The 19,027-nt window shown below is 26.3% G+C and overlaps 1 protein-coding gene across 1 annotated transcript in view; it reads right to left on the minus strand.

Moving 5' to 3' along the window:
- Nucleotides 1-19,027, minus strand: part of LOC136087324 (uncharacterized) — a 184,821-nt gene that overhangs the window by 50,710 nt on the left and 115,084 nt on the right. The window contains exon 8 of the mRNA XM_065809750.1: nt 7,084-7,116. Coding sequence (XP_065665822.1) covers nt 7,084-7,116 — 33 coding nt within the window. The remainder of the gene's footprint in view (nt 1-7,083; nt 7,117-19,027) is intronic.

Genomic DNA, 19,027 nt, shown 5'->3' on the forward strand with positions numbered 1-19,027 from the left:
TATATATATATATATATATATATATATATATATATATATATATATATATGTATATGTATTTGTATATATATATATATATGTATATATATATATATATATATATATATATATATATATATATATATATATATACATATATATATATATATATATGTATATGTATTTGTATATATATATATATATATATATATATATATATATATATATATATATATATATATATTTATACATTACTATAAAATATTGTATAGCAAAAGTTCTATGCAATATTAAATATAACATTCTGCCCTTTAAAAGATAAGTTATAAAACGAAAAAACAAATTATAAAAGAAGTTTAATTTTGATGCCGTTTAATGTTATCCGCCTTTACTATAGTTCTTATTCAAATAAGTCTATTTAATATTAATAGACTTATCATTGCTGCTGCTCATTCGTGAGCGTTTGACACGACGATTTTCAATTTAACTCAAACGCCGAAACGGTATCGTATAAGAAAATTTTAACAGAAAAAAAATTACATTAAAAAAAATTGTTGTAAATTTTATTTAGTTTCTTTGTAAAAAAATTATGCATAAGTAAATTGTTTTGCATTTTTTAAAGTTAAAGTGGAAATCTTTTGTTTGTTTTTGCGTAAATTCGTTGAGTTACTTAAGTTTTGAGATGTTGTTTGGTTTTTCTTTGAACTGTAGTTAAATGTGATAGGAAGTCATTCACAATATAGATTTATTGTGAATGACTTCCTTTTACATTTAAATCTTTAATGAGTATTATAAATATTTCTTTATTAGTTTATGTTTTTCTAATGTTTTACTATGTAAATTGAATAAGTTTTAGTTCTAGGTTAATTTCTTAACATTAGGAATATTAAATAAATTTAAGAAGTTTTCTTTATTTTTTATTTTTTTCAACTTCTTTGTTCTTTGAGTTGTTCAACACTTTTTTTGGTTCTTTAATTTATACTGTAATTTTTCTATAACAAAGAATGAATTTGTTATAGAAAAATTACAGTATAAATTAAAGAACCAAACAAAGTTCAAAGTGTTGAACAACTCAAAGAACAAAGAAGTTAAAAGAAATAAAAAATAAAGAAAACTTCTTAAATTTATTTAATATTCTTAATGTTAAGAAATTAACCTAGAACTAAAACTTATTCAATTTACATAGTAAAACATTAGAAAAACATAAACTAATAAAGAAAAATTAAAACAAACTGTTTTTTTTATTTTTGTTGTTATTATGTTTCTTTATTTGTTGTTAAACTAACTTTATATTTTTTAACATTCATTTGAATTGGTTTTATTTTGTTTAGAAAGTTTAATATTAACGGTGTCTTTTTTGATCAACACACTGCTTTAAGTTGATATAAGCTCGCTATGGAAGATAGTAAAAATAATAATATCATATTTAAATGCATTTTAAATTCATCATTTGAAATTTAAAATTGTTTTCCTGACGGAATATTGCAGTTGTATGAAACGTGTTGTTAAAGCAATTAACATTCAGTCTGAGACCAACACACATGGGATGGCTCCAACCGGAAATCTTTCAGTTACAAAAAAAGTTCAGCTACCTTAAGAAATCCTCCAAAATTAACTTTTATAATAACAGGCCTTGATATCACGAAAAATGCCGTAAAAACTGAAGGCTGATTAAACTTTCACTTTTTTTTTTTACTGTTATGTTTTTTTATTAGGTAGGGTGTAATGCCAGTCTATGCTTTCTAACAAACATCTCTAATAAAGACGGAAATATAAAAAGAAAACCAAAAAAATTGTTTAAAGATAGGTATTTCAAAATTCATTAAAAATATTAATGTAATACTAAATAGTCTCAATAAGAAGCCGAACCATGGCAATATATATATATATATATATATATATATATATGTTAAAATGTAAACTGTATTTTTTTTTTGCTTACAGAAGCATTACTAAAAGAAAAGGTAGCAATAAAAGTCACCATCAATAAAAAAAAAATGATCCATAATAAAAAAAAGTTTTATTAAAATATATCTCAACGTAGTAACATGCAAATTATTTACAAGTCCAAAGATATTGAGAGACATAAAGGCTAATTAATAATAGGAATTAAAATACATAACAAGTAAATACCATAATAATTTACAAAACTAATTTTCGCACAAATTATGATAGCTTTAGTATTTTCGTTTTAGATTCTTTGCTACTGCTGGGAGTGGTAACTAGTATGCAATTTGTTCTGCATAAAGAGCCAATAGCATCTGGAAAAATAAAAAAGCAAAATATTGATAAAAGTATCAGAAGGGGTTTCAAGCCCGTCTCTGTTTAGAATATTCAGATACTTCCATATTTAAAATAATAATTGGTAGTGTCATCATATATTTTTATTTCTCAGTTTTGCACATAGCCAGCTATGTTAACTATAACCACTAATGTAGATTTATTAACTGAGCTTTCAAGATCATGTATACTATCCAACAGTATTTTTTTTTAAGTAGAAACATGTCTAAAACATTTGTCACCACATGTGATCACCAACTGAGTAGATTTCTCTACAAAAGTCATTTCTAATCCAAATACCAGCAACAGGTACTTTAACATTAATAACATTCCAAAATTAAATAGCTTTTTCAATAAATACAGCAGTACCCTCAAATGCTTTATTTTCAATCTCTGGATGCGTTCTTAATGCATCTACTGTTTCTATGCAATAAACAGAAAAACAAAATTTTACAGAATAAAAAATTTTGTTTCGGATAAACTGATTTTGCAGCAAGTTTGGAGAGCTTAAAAAGACTATTGCACTCAGTTTTATATAAAGTTTCTAAATCACTCCACTTAGCAAAAGCTAGTTCTCCATTGTTCAAAAATTGATGCTTGCCAGTCGTTTCTGTTAACCAATCGTTTCGTATAGATTTTAAGAGATAACCGTAATTGCACAACAAATATATACCTTATGTTGTTAACCATGGTTTACTACCAACTGCTTTAAACATTTAAAAACATCGTTGATTTACACGGTTACCATCAGTAATTATTGCCAGTGTCTAGCGATTTTCAATATTAGTTTTTGTATCAACAATTTGTTGACATTGAGCAAACTGAAATTCAAAAGAAAGGTTTACAACAGGTTGAGCTCCAGGTACAAATTCTAGACCTCCAAAAAGATATTTAATAATAAATGAATTGTTTTAGCTAACTTTTCAGGGTAAAGTAACGAAGTTTTGACATAAACCTCATCAATTAGTGGTATGGAAGTTCTTTTCAAGGAATCTAAATTCATAAAAATACTATTTACGAAACTTAGATCCTCCGTCGAGCTTATTTTTGAAGTCAATCATGTTAAAGCCAGTATTCTTAGCAACTTGTAGTCAATACACCAACAATCATATAAACTTCGTTGCATAGCAAAATACTCATATGCTCTACATATAATATCTGTACTTTTTAAAACTTCACCAGCATTAACTCTTCTTATGGCAATAAAGTGGTGGAATAAAATTTTGACTGATGCGGACTTTCTTTATTTTTTAAATATTTAACTGTTTTAAATAAAGCAGATTTTGTTTTAATTAACTTAATTTGTTTACAGTTAAAAATAAACTATTAAAAGTGGTGCCCTTTGGTGAGCTAAAAATGAATAAGCATCAACAATTTCCAATAGAAACAATGGAACACCAAGTTTATGCATTTTTGATTGTATGTTTAAACTTTTTTTACTAAGCTGAAAAACATTAAAATTGTTATTATCACTTGACAAAAATTGAATATTGTCATATATAAGTTCAAATTCTTTTCGAAAATCATTTAACTCATCTCGTAAAATGTTTTGAAAATCGCTAAAAGTTACAGTTTCTCTAACTTAACTTGCTGGAGTGGGTAAACAACTAGGAGGAAAGTTTTTAAAGATGGCGGGTTTAAAGGCCGCAGCTTTCCATATTTGTTTTCAAAAGGTGCATCATTTGGCCAATGCAGTCGACATACTGCTGTATAGTCTGAAAAAAAAAACCAGTTCTTGGGATAGCATCACTCCATCTAAGTCTATAGTCTGGATTCTTTGGGAATTTATAACTTGAAATTTTTTTGTGGTTGAGTGGTAGTTCAACTAACAAAGAGAAACATAGCATTTTAAAGGCATTTTGATTATTAAAATATCTTATCGTTAGTTCAAAAATATTACTACCCTAAAATGTTATCGTCTTCAATCTTACAAAATTAACGTCTTGAAGTTGCGTTATCTAACTTCTATAAATCGATTGAATTTAAAAGATTTATTAAAACAGCGCGATCGCAAACTTTCGTCTAATGTTAAAAGATTGAAATGTGAAGACAGCATTAGAAATTAGCCTTCAGTTAAACAACTTATTGCGCGATTTCAAGGCCTGTTATTATAGAAGGTGCGATTTCTTCTTATCAATGGAATCTAGAAAGCCGCAAGGTACAGGGAGGTTGGTGGGTACACTGCTGCCTGTGAGCATCTATTCAGTGGTACTGGACTTATATTCATTGCGAAGCAGACAAGAATAAAATCGCCTAACTTTGAAAACCAACTTCTCAATTTTAACAAATAGTTTAGCTTAATTTATACAGAAAAGAGTAGACCGTTATTTTTGTTTTCTTATTCGACAACTTTGTTATCAGGCTGTTTAAAGCGACGCAGTAACTTTTACTCAGTGTTAAATTTTATTTAGTTACTTTTTACTTTTACTTGATTTAACTATTCAACCAGTAACTTTTTATTGCGCTTGAGTCAAATTTCACTCAAGTAACAGTACTTTTACTTGAGCACAAACTTTTTCACTTTGTCCACGTCTGGAACTTATAACTATATATAATCTTAATAGATTTAAATTTTTTCGATTTTAAAATTTTTTTTATAAATGTTAACAATTATATTATTTTTTTGCATTATATTTTTCTTTACTTTAGTTTTGCCTCGGTAACTGTTCTATTGAGTTGCTAACTGTTGACATGGGTTTGGTTTAGTAAATTCACGCTTTAATTATTAGCCAACAGTTAGGAAGTAACTGAAATTGACAATATACAACAAATATTTTACGAAACGGACTTATTATTTATCTAACTGCCCAGCTTGTTAATTAACTAGATTTATAGTTTATTAAATACATTTGCCTTTTTAAGCTCAAATAGTTATTTTGAATGGTGTTTAATCTTTTCTGTTAGTTTTCATATTTATTAATTTTGTGTAAAGGGGATTTGAGATGTGTTATTGGGAAAACAGAGCTTTAAGAATATATTTGAAATTGAAAACGAGTTTCGGTTTTTTTAGAACTATTTTGTACTGTAACTAATTTAAGCTATTTAAATAAAAAATTTGTCGTATATTAGCTACTTAATGAGCAGACTGGGGGTCAATTTTACATATATTTAAAAAAAAAATAATTAAAATTTCTTAATATTAAGATAAAAAGCGAAATTTAGAATTTATAAGTATGAAGTCAATAAGCAAGTTTGGCAACTTGTCGTTCATAGAACTTCCGCCTTATGCAACATCTTCCCAATATTATTAAAAACAGTATTTTATAGTTACATCGCCATTAATTTTTTTTATTGATTTATGTAGGCCATGTTATCTTTTCTTATTTCATGGTTTAAAGAACTCTATATGCTTAATTTAGTGTTTTTGTTTAGTGGTGATAAGTAAAGAAACAGGATTAGTTTTTTTAAATTTATTTACTTGATTATAAAATGAATACTTACTTTTTTATGTATTTAAACAACTTTGCTTAAAATTATTTAAAAATGTTTTTAATATTTATTCGTATTTTATATGTTGGTGCCAATGGTAAATTAATTTTGAATTTGGCTTCAAGTTTTAGTATAGTGTTTTGCTTTTATCATAATTTTTTAATGTTATAATTATTGAAGTAAATGTAATTGTCCTGTTACTTGATCCGTATATTAAAATACAATTTTTTTTGTTGCGCAGAAGCTACCAGAGTAGTGTTTTGTATCAGTCACAATGTTTTAATGTTATGAAACTGTACAGTTACTTAAGCCGTATATTGAAAAATAATTTTTTTTGTTCAGAAGAAACTGCCAGGTATGTTGCATTTAAATGCATTACAATAAAAATTTTAAAGAAAAAATTTTAGAGTCCATTTGATTTAAGTTTGTTAATTTATCTATTCAGTAACTGCATCTCCTAAAATATGTTCTTACAGTTAACAACTTTTATTGCTTCCGATCTTTAAATTTTTTTCTTTATATATCCCTTATGTAGATGTTATATATTTTATGTCTTTAGTTTTTGTCATCCATAGTTGGTAGATTTATCTGTTATTACATGATGATTTTATAATTTAGATATCTTATTTTAATATTGCAATTTCATTTCTGTAGCTTTACTGTGATATTCTATGCTATAATTTCAGATTGTCTACTGTTGAAATATGTTTTTAATGAGTAAATTTTTATAAATTAGAAGTTACTTTATCGGTAATTAGCTAGCAGTTTAATAAAAAAATTAATTAAAATAAAAACCTGATGCAACAACGTTTATATAGATATTCGACTAGACTATCTACTTCAAGCCCATTGTTACTTGTGATCTGACAACAGAAGAAATAAAACTGATAATATTTCAGTCAATGAATGTTCTAAATTGATCTTGTAATGGGCTGTCAATTAAAAGACGAGTTAAACAAGTAACAAAAGCAGTTAGCATAATTTTTTTTTTTATAAAAATAAGATAACTTTATAAAAGCGCTAATAGAAAAGTTTAAGCCGACAACCACAAACAAAAACTTGATAATCTTGTAATAAGTTTTTCGCAATTTTAAGTGAGTCCTAAATCACCAATCTTTGTTGTTTAATTATTTCAGATTTTTCATCTACGCTTTCTTTTAGTAAAATAATATATTAATGCAACTTTTATACAAGAGGGTTTTCAATTCGCAAGAAAAAAAGTAGTGCAACACACACTAGTATGGTATATTAGAATAAAAAATGAAAGAATATACTTTTTTTGAATAAAGGTAAAAAGTGTATAATTATAATTCATAAAAAAATAAACTAATTTATAGTGTATGTATTTACGTTTATCGTAAATATGTTTTAAAATATGTTATGGTTGTGACTTACCATCATCACCATGTTCTCTTAACATTACTTTATCTAAAAAAGTAAAAAAGTATCTTTATATATATATATCTAAAAAAAAGTATCTTTATATATATATCTAAAAAATCTTTATATATATATATATATATATATATATATATATATATATATATATATATATATATATATATATATATATATGTATATATATATATATATATATATATAATATATATATATATATATATATATATATATATATATATATAAATATATAAATAAATATATATATATATATATATATATATATATATATATATATATATATAATATATATATATATATATATATATATATATATATATATATATATATATATATATTAGGGTGGAGCGATTTTGAAAATTTTTGAAATTTAATTTGCCTGAGCAGCAAATCAATATCTTTTGGTGAAAAAAGAACCTTACTCTTTTTTTTTTTAGTTTAGATAAGTTCTTGAGGTTCCTCTTTGGATTCTAAATTTTTGATGGGTCCTAATATTGTTTAAATTTTTTTTACTAAACTATATCAACTTGATACTTAAAAGAAGCAAAATAATATGCTGATTTTGAAAATAATATTTGTTTTTATTAAAAAATTAAAATTAAAAAAGTAGAGTTGTTTTTTTCATTAAAAACCCCCGTCCTCAACAAAACGGGGGTTTTAAGATATATTTTTGCAAGTATTTTTTTAGCTAAAAATTTTTCCAATAAAATTATTATTTATGAAACAAGCATTTTTTTCTGCTTTTTTTGAGTCCAAGGTTGATATGGTTTAGAAAAAACAAAATTCAAAAATATTAGGACCTGTCAAGAATTTAAATTCCAAAGAGGAACCTCAAGATCTCAGCAAAATCAAAAAATATATTTTTACTTTTATCTTTTAATTAATAGACATTGATTCGTGTCTCAGTAATATTGGTTTTTAATTGATCACCAAATATGGTTTTTATTGATCACCAAGCCTCTTAGTCATGCTAACACGGTCGTTTTTTATGATAAACCGACTAAAAATGGCGTCTACTTATTTTGGAGTTTTATAATTTGTAGTTGTTTGGATTACCTTTATACTAACGGCTATAGCAGATATTGTTATAAAATCGAAATTTGTTGAAACAAGGCTACAGGGTGCTTCACATTATTTGAACTGGCGTTACATTGAATCTAACATAAACATACAAAGGTTTTCAATCTTCTGACCCAACTGGTCTATGTTCACATTTGCAAGATTGTTAAATACTAACAAGACCAGAAATTTTTTTTTTTTTTTTAATTTTTCTTAATTTTAATTATTATTGCTACTACTAACAGAAGAGTAAATGCATTGATTATTGTATTGCATAAAACGATATGCTGGTACACCTGATCTATGTTCAAAACAGCAAGCTTTCTTATATAAGACTATACTAACTCTTGTTAACAATATAAAAGTAAAACAAAAGTTAAATTTGTTGCTTATCTTTACTATTCACACAATTTCTATAGCATATTGTTAATTAGCATATATATATAGTGTAACTGATATATGTATATGTGTATTTATATGTGCGTGTATATGTATATATGTACATGTGAATAGTGAACATATTGTGCTTGCTATATTCTATATTAATTTATTAGTGTAAACTCTATATTAATTTATATAGTAGCTTTATTCTAATAAATTTATATTCCATCTATATTATAAGTTTGTGTACTTATATAGCTTTTTTCTTATATAGTCTTATACTTGAAATATACAATGCTCATTATTACTAAATAGTATTAGTGTATTTACCAATATCATAAAATTATATTTCATATTATAAATTTATATGTACTGTTTATTGCTTAATTACCCCTATATACTTAAAAACAAAATATTTAGTTATCTAAACTTATATTTTCAGTTATGACTATAATATAAAGTTTCTCTTTTTAACTTTGTTTAAAATATTATTATGAAAAGCTTGTATATATACATACTATATACATTAAAAATATCTTACACATAAAAATTGATTTACAACTACAAACCTAATCCATTAAATCCTATACATTATCATTTCAGTTTTGCTTTATCATTTTAATTTGTTGCTCTATCATTTTGTTTGCATTATCTCTATATGCTTAGAAACTTCTAATAGACTTATATGTAATTCAAAAATATTAATTTATGAAATATGATATTAAAACAATCCTGCAAACTTTGCAAAAAAAATGTATCTAAAAACCATAGAGCCATCCAATGTGACTGCTGCTTTTCTTGGATTCACACAAAGTGCAATCTAATCAATAAGCATACATATAACATTATCTCCAATGATTCTTTAGAATGGTATTGCTCTGACTGTATTTCCAAAAATGCCATTTAGTACCCTTTCCGATCATGAACTTAAACTTACACTTTCATGCAAGAATCTTCCATTAAAGCTATTAAAATCTCTTGAATCTCCTGCTCACCTAAAAAGTCTATATAGAGATATGAATAATGTATATAATCCAACTATTAATTGTAAATATCTTGATGTTACTGATTTCAATAATTCTTTAAATCCTGATACTGCTATATATCTCCATCTCAATATTGCTTCCTTGCCACAACATATCGACGATCTCCGTAGCCTAATTGGCACTCTTAACACTTTCCCTATGGTGATAGGAATTACTGAATCAAATTTATATATAAAAGTATAACTGATATTACCATTAATGGATTTAACACTTATATATAAAAGTATAACTGATATTACCATTAATGGATTTAACACTGAACATTGCCCTACTGAGTCAAAAAAAGGTGGGGCTCTTCTTTATCTAAGCTCTAATCTTAACTATGTAGTTCGTGATGATCTTACAATCTATGCCTCAAAATTTCTTGAATCAGTTTTCGTTGAAACTATCAACCCTCATAAAACCAATACTTTAATTGGCTGCATATATTGTCATCCAACTTTAAATCCAAAACAATTTATTGCAAACCATTTAACACCTTTACTTGAGAAAAAAAACAACATTATATTAATGGGTGATTTCAACATGGACTTAATTAATTATAGAGAATCTCCTATTGTTTCTAATTATCTCCAAACATTATGCTCTTGCTCGCTTCTTCCATCCATTATACTTCCAACACGTATAATCTCAAAAACCAAAACTCTCATTGATAATATTTTTATAAACTCCTATTCTCCTGAAACAATCTCTCGCAATCTAACAGTTTCTATTTCAGACCACATGGCCCAGTTTCTCTGTATTCTTGGTATTACACCAAAAAAAAAGAATATAAAAATCTCTAGAAGATGCTTTAAAAACGTTTATAACCTCCCAGTTATTAACCTCCCAGTTTATACTAGATATATCTAGTATAAACTGGGAGGTGCAAATAAAAGACGTCGATATAAATAAAACAATGATAAGTTTTTTAAATACATTTGAAAAAGTTCTAGACAGGCATGCTCCATACAAAGTTTTAACAAAAAAACAAATTAAACTTAAATCTTAACCATGGATAACCGCTGGTATTCTTAAATCCATCTCAACCAAAAATTTCATTTATAAAAAATTTGTTAAATCAAACAATACTAATACAAGTAATCTGCTCTTTGAAAAATTTAGGTTATATGGAAATAAAACAAGCAACTTACTTAAACAATCCAAAAAAATGTAATACATTTCCTTTTTCAACAACAACCTAAACAGCATTAAGAGAACTTGGAAAGGAATAAATGAAATTATCAACATCAGACCTACTATATACAATAACTCTTTCAACCTCAAAATAAATGATAAAGTCATCTCTGATCCAACCACAATTGCTAATATTTTTAAGAATTACTATGCTACTATCCAAGAGAATCTAATAAACAAAAAAATTATCCCTAAATATGATTTTAGAGACTTTCTAAAAAATCTTAATGAAAGTTCTTTTTTCTTTAAGCCAGTGACTGAAGTTGAGGTATCGAGTCTCATTATGAAACTTCAAAACAAAAAAAGTCTGGGCCCAAACAGCCTTCCCACATTTATTCTTAAGCTTATTCCAAACATTATCTCAAAGCCACTATCCATAGTTATGAATAACTCATTTAGAAATGGAATTTTCCCAGATCTCCTTAAGATAGCTAAAGTGACACCAATACATAAAAAAGGTTCTCTGGATTACTGGATTACTCTAATTATCACCAATCTCTCTTCTCTCAAATATAAGCAAACTATCTGAGAAAGCTATGCAAAACAGAGTCTACAACTTTCTGAAGAAATTCAATTGTCTTTATAAAAATCAGTATGGATTTAGAAACTTCATTCAACAACTCATGCACTAATTGATATAACTGAAAAAATTGCTTTGGAAAATAAATTGTTTGCATGTGGTGTTTTTGTTGATCTCCAGAAAGCCTTTGATACAGTTGATCATTCCATTCTTATCAGAAAGTTGGAGTACTATGGTATTAGAGGCACAACACTCCAATGTTTTCTTCTTACCTTCAAAATAGAACACAATTTGTTTCTATTAATGGGATAGAATCTGAATTAATAAAATCAACAAATGGTGTCCAACAAGGCTCTGTATTAGGACCATTACTTTTCCTTCTCTTTATTAATGATCTTAATACCTCTCTGAAGTTTTCCACTGAATACCACTTTGCTGATGACACCAATCTGCTTTTAATAAACAAATCACTTAAAAAGATAAACAAAAATATAAACCATGACTTAGCGAATCTTTTCCAGTGGCTTCTATCTAATAAATTATCACTTAATTCTAAAAAAACTGAAATTATTATCTTTAAATCAAATCAAACAAAAATTAAAAAGCACCTGAATTTCAGATTAAGTGGTCAAAAAATAGATACTGTGAATTTTACAAGTATCTTGGTATCAAAATTGATTCTAGTTTAAGTTTTGCATCCCATCTTCAAGACCTAGCACTGAAACTAAGCAGGTCCAACGGTATGTTGGCCAAAGTTCAACATTATCTTAATCTTGAAACGCTTCTTAACATATATCATGTGGTTTTTGTGTCTCATCTTAGATACGCTTGTCAAATATGGGAACAAACCCAATCTCTAACACTTAAAAGATTATCTCACCTCCAAAATAAAGCCCTAAAAATAATCTATTTTCAGCATTTTAACTCAGACCCAATTATTCTCTACTACATATCAAAGATACTTAAGTTGAAAGACCTTATTCAACAACTCCAACTGTTTATTTGTTTGGAAACAGCAACATAAAACCTTACCTCCTCCATTTACTGATTTTTTTACTTATAAAAAAAATACTCGTTACCAACTTCGTATTTATATATATATATAAACATATATATATATATATATATATATATATATATATATATATATATACATATAAGTATGTATATATATATATATATATATATATATATATATATATATATATATATATATATATATATATATGTATATATATATATATATATATATATATATATATATAAATATATATATATATATACATATTTATATATATATATGTTTATATATATATATATATTATATATATATATATATATATATATATATATACATATATATATATGTATGCATATATGTTTATATATATATATATATATATATATATATATATATATATGTATATATGTAGATATACACATGTATATATATATATATATATATATATATATATATATATATATATATATATATGTATATATATATATATATATGTATATATATATAAATGTATATATATATATGTAAATATATATATATATATATATATATATATATATATATATATATATATATATATATATATATATATATATATATATTTATAAATATAATAATCGAAATTTCTGTTTTAAAAAAATGCAATCAAGAGTTTATCACGACAGTTGGTAAATAAACGACATTAAAAAGCTTATAAATGTCACTCTTCGCAATAAATTTGCATATAATTTTGGTCTTGTTGCATATGAATTAGGTCTTCAAAATTGATTGTTCCTGTGATGTATTTACAATCAAAAAATTGGTAAAAATAAGTTGACAGACTTTGGTTAGAATTTGGGCCTATTTTTTTTTTACATTATTTTCATGTCGTATAATATAGACATATAAACTTGGTATCTGGAAAAAGATTATATTCGATCTTGTCGTCAGAACCATGTAATATTACAATATATATATAGTATAAAATAATACAAGTAGTCTAAAACAAAATTACAATCCAAAACTTTTTGAAAAACAAATGGTTAAAATAATGTTCAAAAAATGTTTCAATATATTATCCGTTGAAAAAAAATATTCTTTAGCTTTTTTTAAAAAACAGAAAATGAGATAAATCTAAATTAGGATGGACATTTTTGTTTCAGAGATAAGGTGCTTGATAATCTATACAATATTGATTAAATTTTGTTTTACAAAAGTGATCTTTTAAATAGTTATTATTTTGCATACATTTCTATCTTAAGCGGAAAAGGATCCACTTTGTTTTATCAGTATTTAAGGTTAGTTTATTGCATTTAAATCAAGACGAAACTTGTATAAGATCTTTATCCATATTTAAAAAAAATTTGTCAATGTCTTTGCTTGATAAAAATAAAATGGTGTTGTCTGCAAACATGATGCTCATAAGGTTCGAGGCCTTATTTATATCGTTGATGAATACTAAAAAGAGAAGTGGATTAAGTATAGAACCCTGTAGAACACCACATTTTATTTTCACTAATGTTTTATTTTGAAGATCAATAGGTAGCAACTCTTCTCCGTGGTACACAAATTGCCTTCTATTTGACATTAAGTTTTAAACCATTTTCGATTAATTTACCAGTTATTCTGTAGAACTCAAGTTTTTTAACTAAGATATCATGACTGACTGTATCAAAAGTTTTTGATAAATCCACATAAACATCAAGTGTAAAATGTGATTTAGCAAAAATATTTGAGACTTCGCGTGTAAACTGAGTAATGGCTTGTTCAGTTGAACTATTTTTTTTAAATCCAAATTGATTTTTACATGGGAAGTTATTTGAAATCAGGAACTTGTATATCTTTTCAAATATTTTTGAAAACGTATTAAATAAATTATTGACGTTTGATTTTTCTCTGGGGAGAAAGTAAATTTTTTAAAGTTGTCAAAACATTATTAAAGGAAATATTTGTAGTTGAAATCCTATTAGCCAGCCTACTTCCAATATCAGTTGAGTATTTATTAAATTCTTTCGCTATTTCTAAATTTCACATTTACATACATTGTTTATTTGAATCAATTTGGGAAGGAAATTTGAGCAAGTTTTCTGTTTCCCCGTTATATCTTTTAATATTTTCCATATTTGTTTTGAGTTATTTTTATATTTAGCAATTACATTAAAGTAATAATTTTTTTTCAGGTTTTTATGAGTTTTTCAAACAGGGTTTTGTAGTGTTTATATATGTGTATATTGGCATGAGATTTTGTTTTTAGATATTTTATATACAATTTTAATTTAGAAGATTTTTTTAGACCCTTGGTAATCCAAGGATTATTTAAGGTTTTTGGTTTTAAGGTTATTTCGGAGACGGGAAAGCTTGCATCGTACACTGAGAGGAATGTATTAAAGAACTTATTATAGATTAAATTGTCGCTTTATTAAAATTTACATGCTTCCAGTTTAACAATTATAATCGGTCAAAGAATTTCAAAATATTTGTTTATACTTCTTAGATTTATGTGGTCACTGAATTTTTTGATTTCATCGCCATTTTAAGAAAAAAAGAAATTCTTTTAACTCACTAGCGTAATAATAAAAACAAACTAATTTTAAGTCATTAAAATAATTAATATCTGCATTTGTGCTCTTATCAGACCCAATGTATTTGTTTCTAAAATTGAAAGTTAGTAACTCATTGTCATTCATTTTAAAGTTTTGTTGTAATCATTTTTTGTGTGCTAAACAAAATTTAAAAGAATTTCTTATACCTCTGAAGTCTACTCACAATGCTGCAACAGTGGATTGTTTGTGTGGACGGATAGCTTCTGTAAAGTGTCACCTGTGCAACAATCATAGTATTTATCTGACCGAAACCAATTTTTTTTTACAAAAAGTCATTTACTTTATTGGTAGAAAATACTTTTATTATACAAATATTGGTGTTAGAGAGATCATCTGAATAAAAGAAATATTTTATGTGACTGGCAACTCTGAACGTTAATGACCTTAGAAGCGATTAGACCAAGTTAATCATTTTTATGTGGTCGCAGCATTAAAGTATTCGTCATAGGTCAACATTCTTTTATGATTCCCGTAACTTCTGGGGTAAAGCAAGATTTTGTTCTTAAACCTGTTTTGTTTCTTATCTACATTGATGGCCTTCCTGATTTTCTTACGTCTAAAGTGTCTGTATTTGTAGACAAATCAACATTGATTATCGTCTTCACTATTCGATTGCTAAGGACAAGCCGAACTAAACACTGATTTTTCCTCAGCATCAATATGAGGCTTCCAGGTGCATGTGAAATTAACTCCAAAAAACTCAGTTAATTACTGAAACACATGGAGAACTTTATTTGGAATCCATTGCAAAGTTAGAATCTGCTAAACTCGCTTCTTTTTATTGTGCCCATTATTTTTATACTCCTGTTTTCATACGTTACCTCTATTTACTTTTATTGATACTCTTTTTCTTCTGAAAAAAATCCAAAAGTGAAATGTAAGTGTAATTTGACCGAATATGTTAAATATGATAATGCTAAGTTTGCCGAAAAATGTAGTTGGACCTGCTTAAACACAGAGTCGACGTGCCAAGCTTGAGCCATTTTCAAAAAGTCGCGAGATCACATCTAATTTTCTTTTCTACAAATTCCATTGTAGTCGCTGCTAATACGAGCTTTCATACCTAGTTCCATCAACCTAGTGTCATTCTGCTCTTGTTTTGCATTAGAAGCTATTAAGTTATTATAAAATGTGAAAGTTTTTGTGTCATTTAATGTCTTTATTTGTATTAATCTGTGTGTTCGTAAATAGTTTGATTCTCCGTCTTAATCAGTTCCAATGTTATTATGTTCGCAACTAGAACAAGGAAGTATAGTAACAAGTGAAACATATTTATCCCCAAATGCCTGAGAGAAAAGAAGTATTTAATTATATTAGAAATTGTTTTTAATTTTACTTAATTACAGTTTTAATTACCTTAGTACAGATTCAATTATAATACTTACCGTTTAGTGGAGTAGATCGTTTTAGTGAATTTGTTTCATAAAAACATGCACCTTTATAGTGGAAATATTCGTTTTGCATTGAGTTTATATTCTCAAAGAGCAGCAAACACAATAAGTCTGTTTATTTTTATACAACCCGAGCCCTTCAGCCTCAGATAAAAAATAGAAAACATCTAATTAAATTTCTAATATTTTATAATATAAATATACAATAGCATATTAAAAAAATCAAAACAATTATTAACCATTGCCATTGTTGTGGTATGCATAATTTGATAAACCAATTAACATAATATAACAAAATTATTCAATTCATTAGACATAAAGTACAGCTATAAAGCAGAAGTATTACAACAAACAACAAAAAAAAAATTATAATATAAAAGGGAAGCGCGCGCATAAATACTTAAAGAAAGAGAATAAAAATATATCAGCGTTAAAATAAAATGGAAAATAATGTTCTATAATACCATATTCTTGTCAAAAAAAGGTATATAGTATTGATCCTTAAAAGTATTCGATACTCTGGTAAATGAGGTTTTGAATGTTTTAATACTCATTCATAAAAACCTTGGGGTATTATCCTCAAAGCTAGCAAGTAAAACCCACTTCTACGTCTGCGTCAAAGCCTTCTTATGTTGCAACATTTGAGATTACATACTACTGCTCAGCCAAATACTCTTGTTCCATTTTAAACAAAACACGCTGATATACTTTTAAGAAAGTTATTAAAACACGTTGAGCTAGAACAAACATTAGGAGATAAAAACATAAAAGTGACATTATTCCTAAGTACCAAAGTACGAATTTTAGGGAAACAAACACACAATAAAATAAAAAATTTTTAAGAAAAAAGTCTAACCATGATTTGATGTTGAATAAAAATAAGTCTTATGAAGGATATTTTGCGCAATGTTAATGTGCAGTTTATTAAGCGCATGTAAATTGTAAAATTGTACACAGGTGTTGTATGACAAATTCTGCGGTTAATCAATGAAAAAAAAAAGTCCTTCAAGCTAAACTTTAGTAAATAGTTATGCTATTGGTTAGAGAAAGTGTTATCTGATTGGAAGATGAATGTTAAGGTGATTGGTTAGTAATTTTTTTGTGTTCGTAGAGCATACAAAATAAAAAAATGAAAAACATATTTTAACTTCCAAAATTAGTAATGGGAAAGAGTATCGCGAGATTCAAAATAGACAATACTACGGAAGTTCATATTTGTCTCTTAGGTCTCTGATGTACGGAAAAATAAAATACTTTGTCTCTTAGTTCCCCGATGCACGACAAAAACAATAATGTGATTTTTTAGGTAGATAAATTTAAGTTTGCAAACTTCAAGGTTTAAATCTAAATTTAGTTAAACTACTTTTAAAAGGCTTGAAATAACATATAATTGCCGGATTAATTTTAGCAATGTACAATAAACTAAAAAGGCGTAAATTCACTCGAACCACCTAATCGGCTAATACCTTCAGTAGGCAAGATTACCAAAAAATAGCCAGGAGAACGTTCAACAACATTCGGGAATATAATAAAACAGACTTTCGAAATGGAAAGCACCAAAAGAGGATCGCTGAGGTTACCAACGAAGGGCTAGTCGGAAACCGACCCCCTCAAACAAGGCTGCAAGCAAGCACTATTAAGTCGGGACTAGATTATTAAAAATAGTGTCACAGAAAAAGGAAGCGGTTGCAAGAGGTCTTGAAAAGTTGCAGTTTGTATAAGTCAGGAAAACATAAAGAAGGTAGACAGTTCCAAAGTATTGATGTGCAAGAAAAGAAATTAGATCAATAAAAAGTTTTATAGCAGGAAAGACAGATAAAGTGTTGAGTTGAGTTTATATATATTCGTCATTATTAATATAAGTTTGTACAACATTTTACCGTGAAATATATGACTAGAGCAAGTAGAAGACAATAGTCTTATCATCTTGCCCCATTTTTGTCGTTGACAAAATATAACAAAATATAAACCAAATACAAATATAATAAAATATTTATAATACATATAAATTTTTGTTTTTTTTTTGTTTTTTTATTTATTTATTTTTGTGAAAAAGTGAAAGGATACAACTTAGCAGATCGATGAGTCAAATAATAATGAGTTTTGGTTGAAGGAACTAGAGATGATAGCTATTTAGAGCAACAACCGTGATAATAAATGTAGAAAAGAAAAATAAGTGCGACCTTACAACGATGAGAAAGTGGTTCAAGCTTGGCAGATAGAACAGGTCCAACTATATTAATAACACGCTATTGGACGTTGTATACTTGAGAAAGAGCGTCATTAGAGGAACCACCCCAAGCATGTCAACAGTGTTCCATGTCTTATGCTCTTTAAAATTGTACTTTGTTTTTAAGTAACTCCACAGTTATTATTAGTTGCTTTCAACCTTGTTTATTGCCAAAATAAAAAGTGAAAGAATATCTATTGAAACAAATTATTGTAGTAAATGTATACCGACTCTGAATAGAATGAATTTGTGGTTAAATCTCAGAAAAAACTAGTTCAGGAATTAATACAAAATGTAGGTTTAAAAGTAATAGTTTGCGATTATTTGCAAGCTGTTTCAAAAGAAAAACTAGTTAAATATTATTAAAATTGAAACCTAGAACATAAAAGAACTTAAAAAATAAAAAATATTAAGATTTATACAATAATGTTGTGAGAATTAAACTATGTTTAAAAGATATTAATAATACATTGGATGAAGCAGATCCTTATAAAACATTTACACAAAGCAACTC

This window comes from Hydra vulgaris, chromosome 11 (genome assembly GCF_038396675.1).
Source record: "Hydra vulgaris chromosome 11, alternate assembly HydraT2T_AEP".
Lineage (NCBI taxonomy): Eukaryota > Metazoa > Cnidaria > Hydrozoa > Anthoathecata > Hydridae > Hydra > Hydra vulgaris.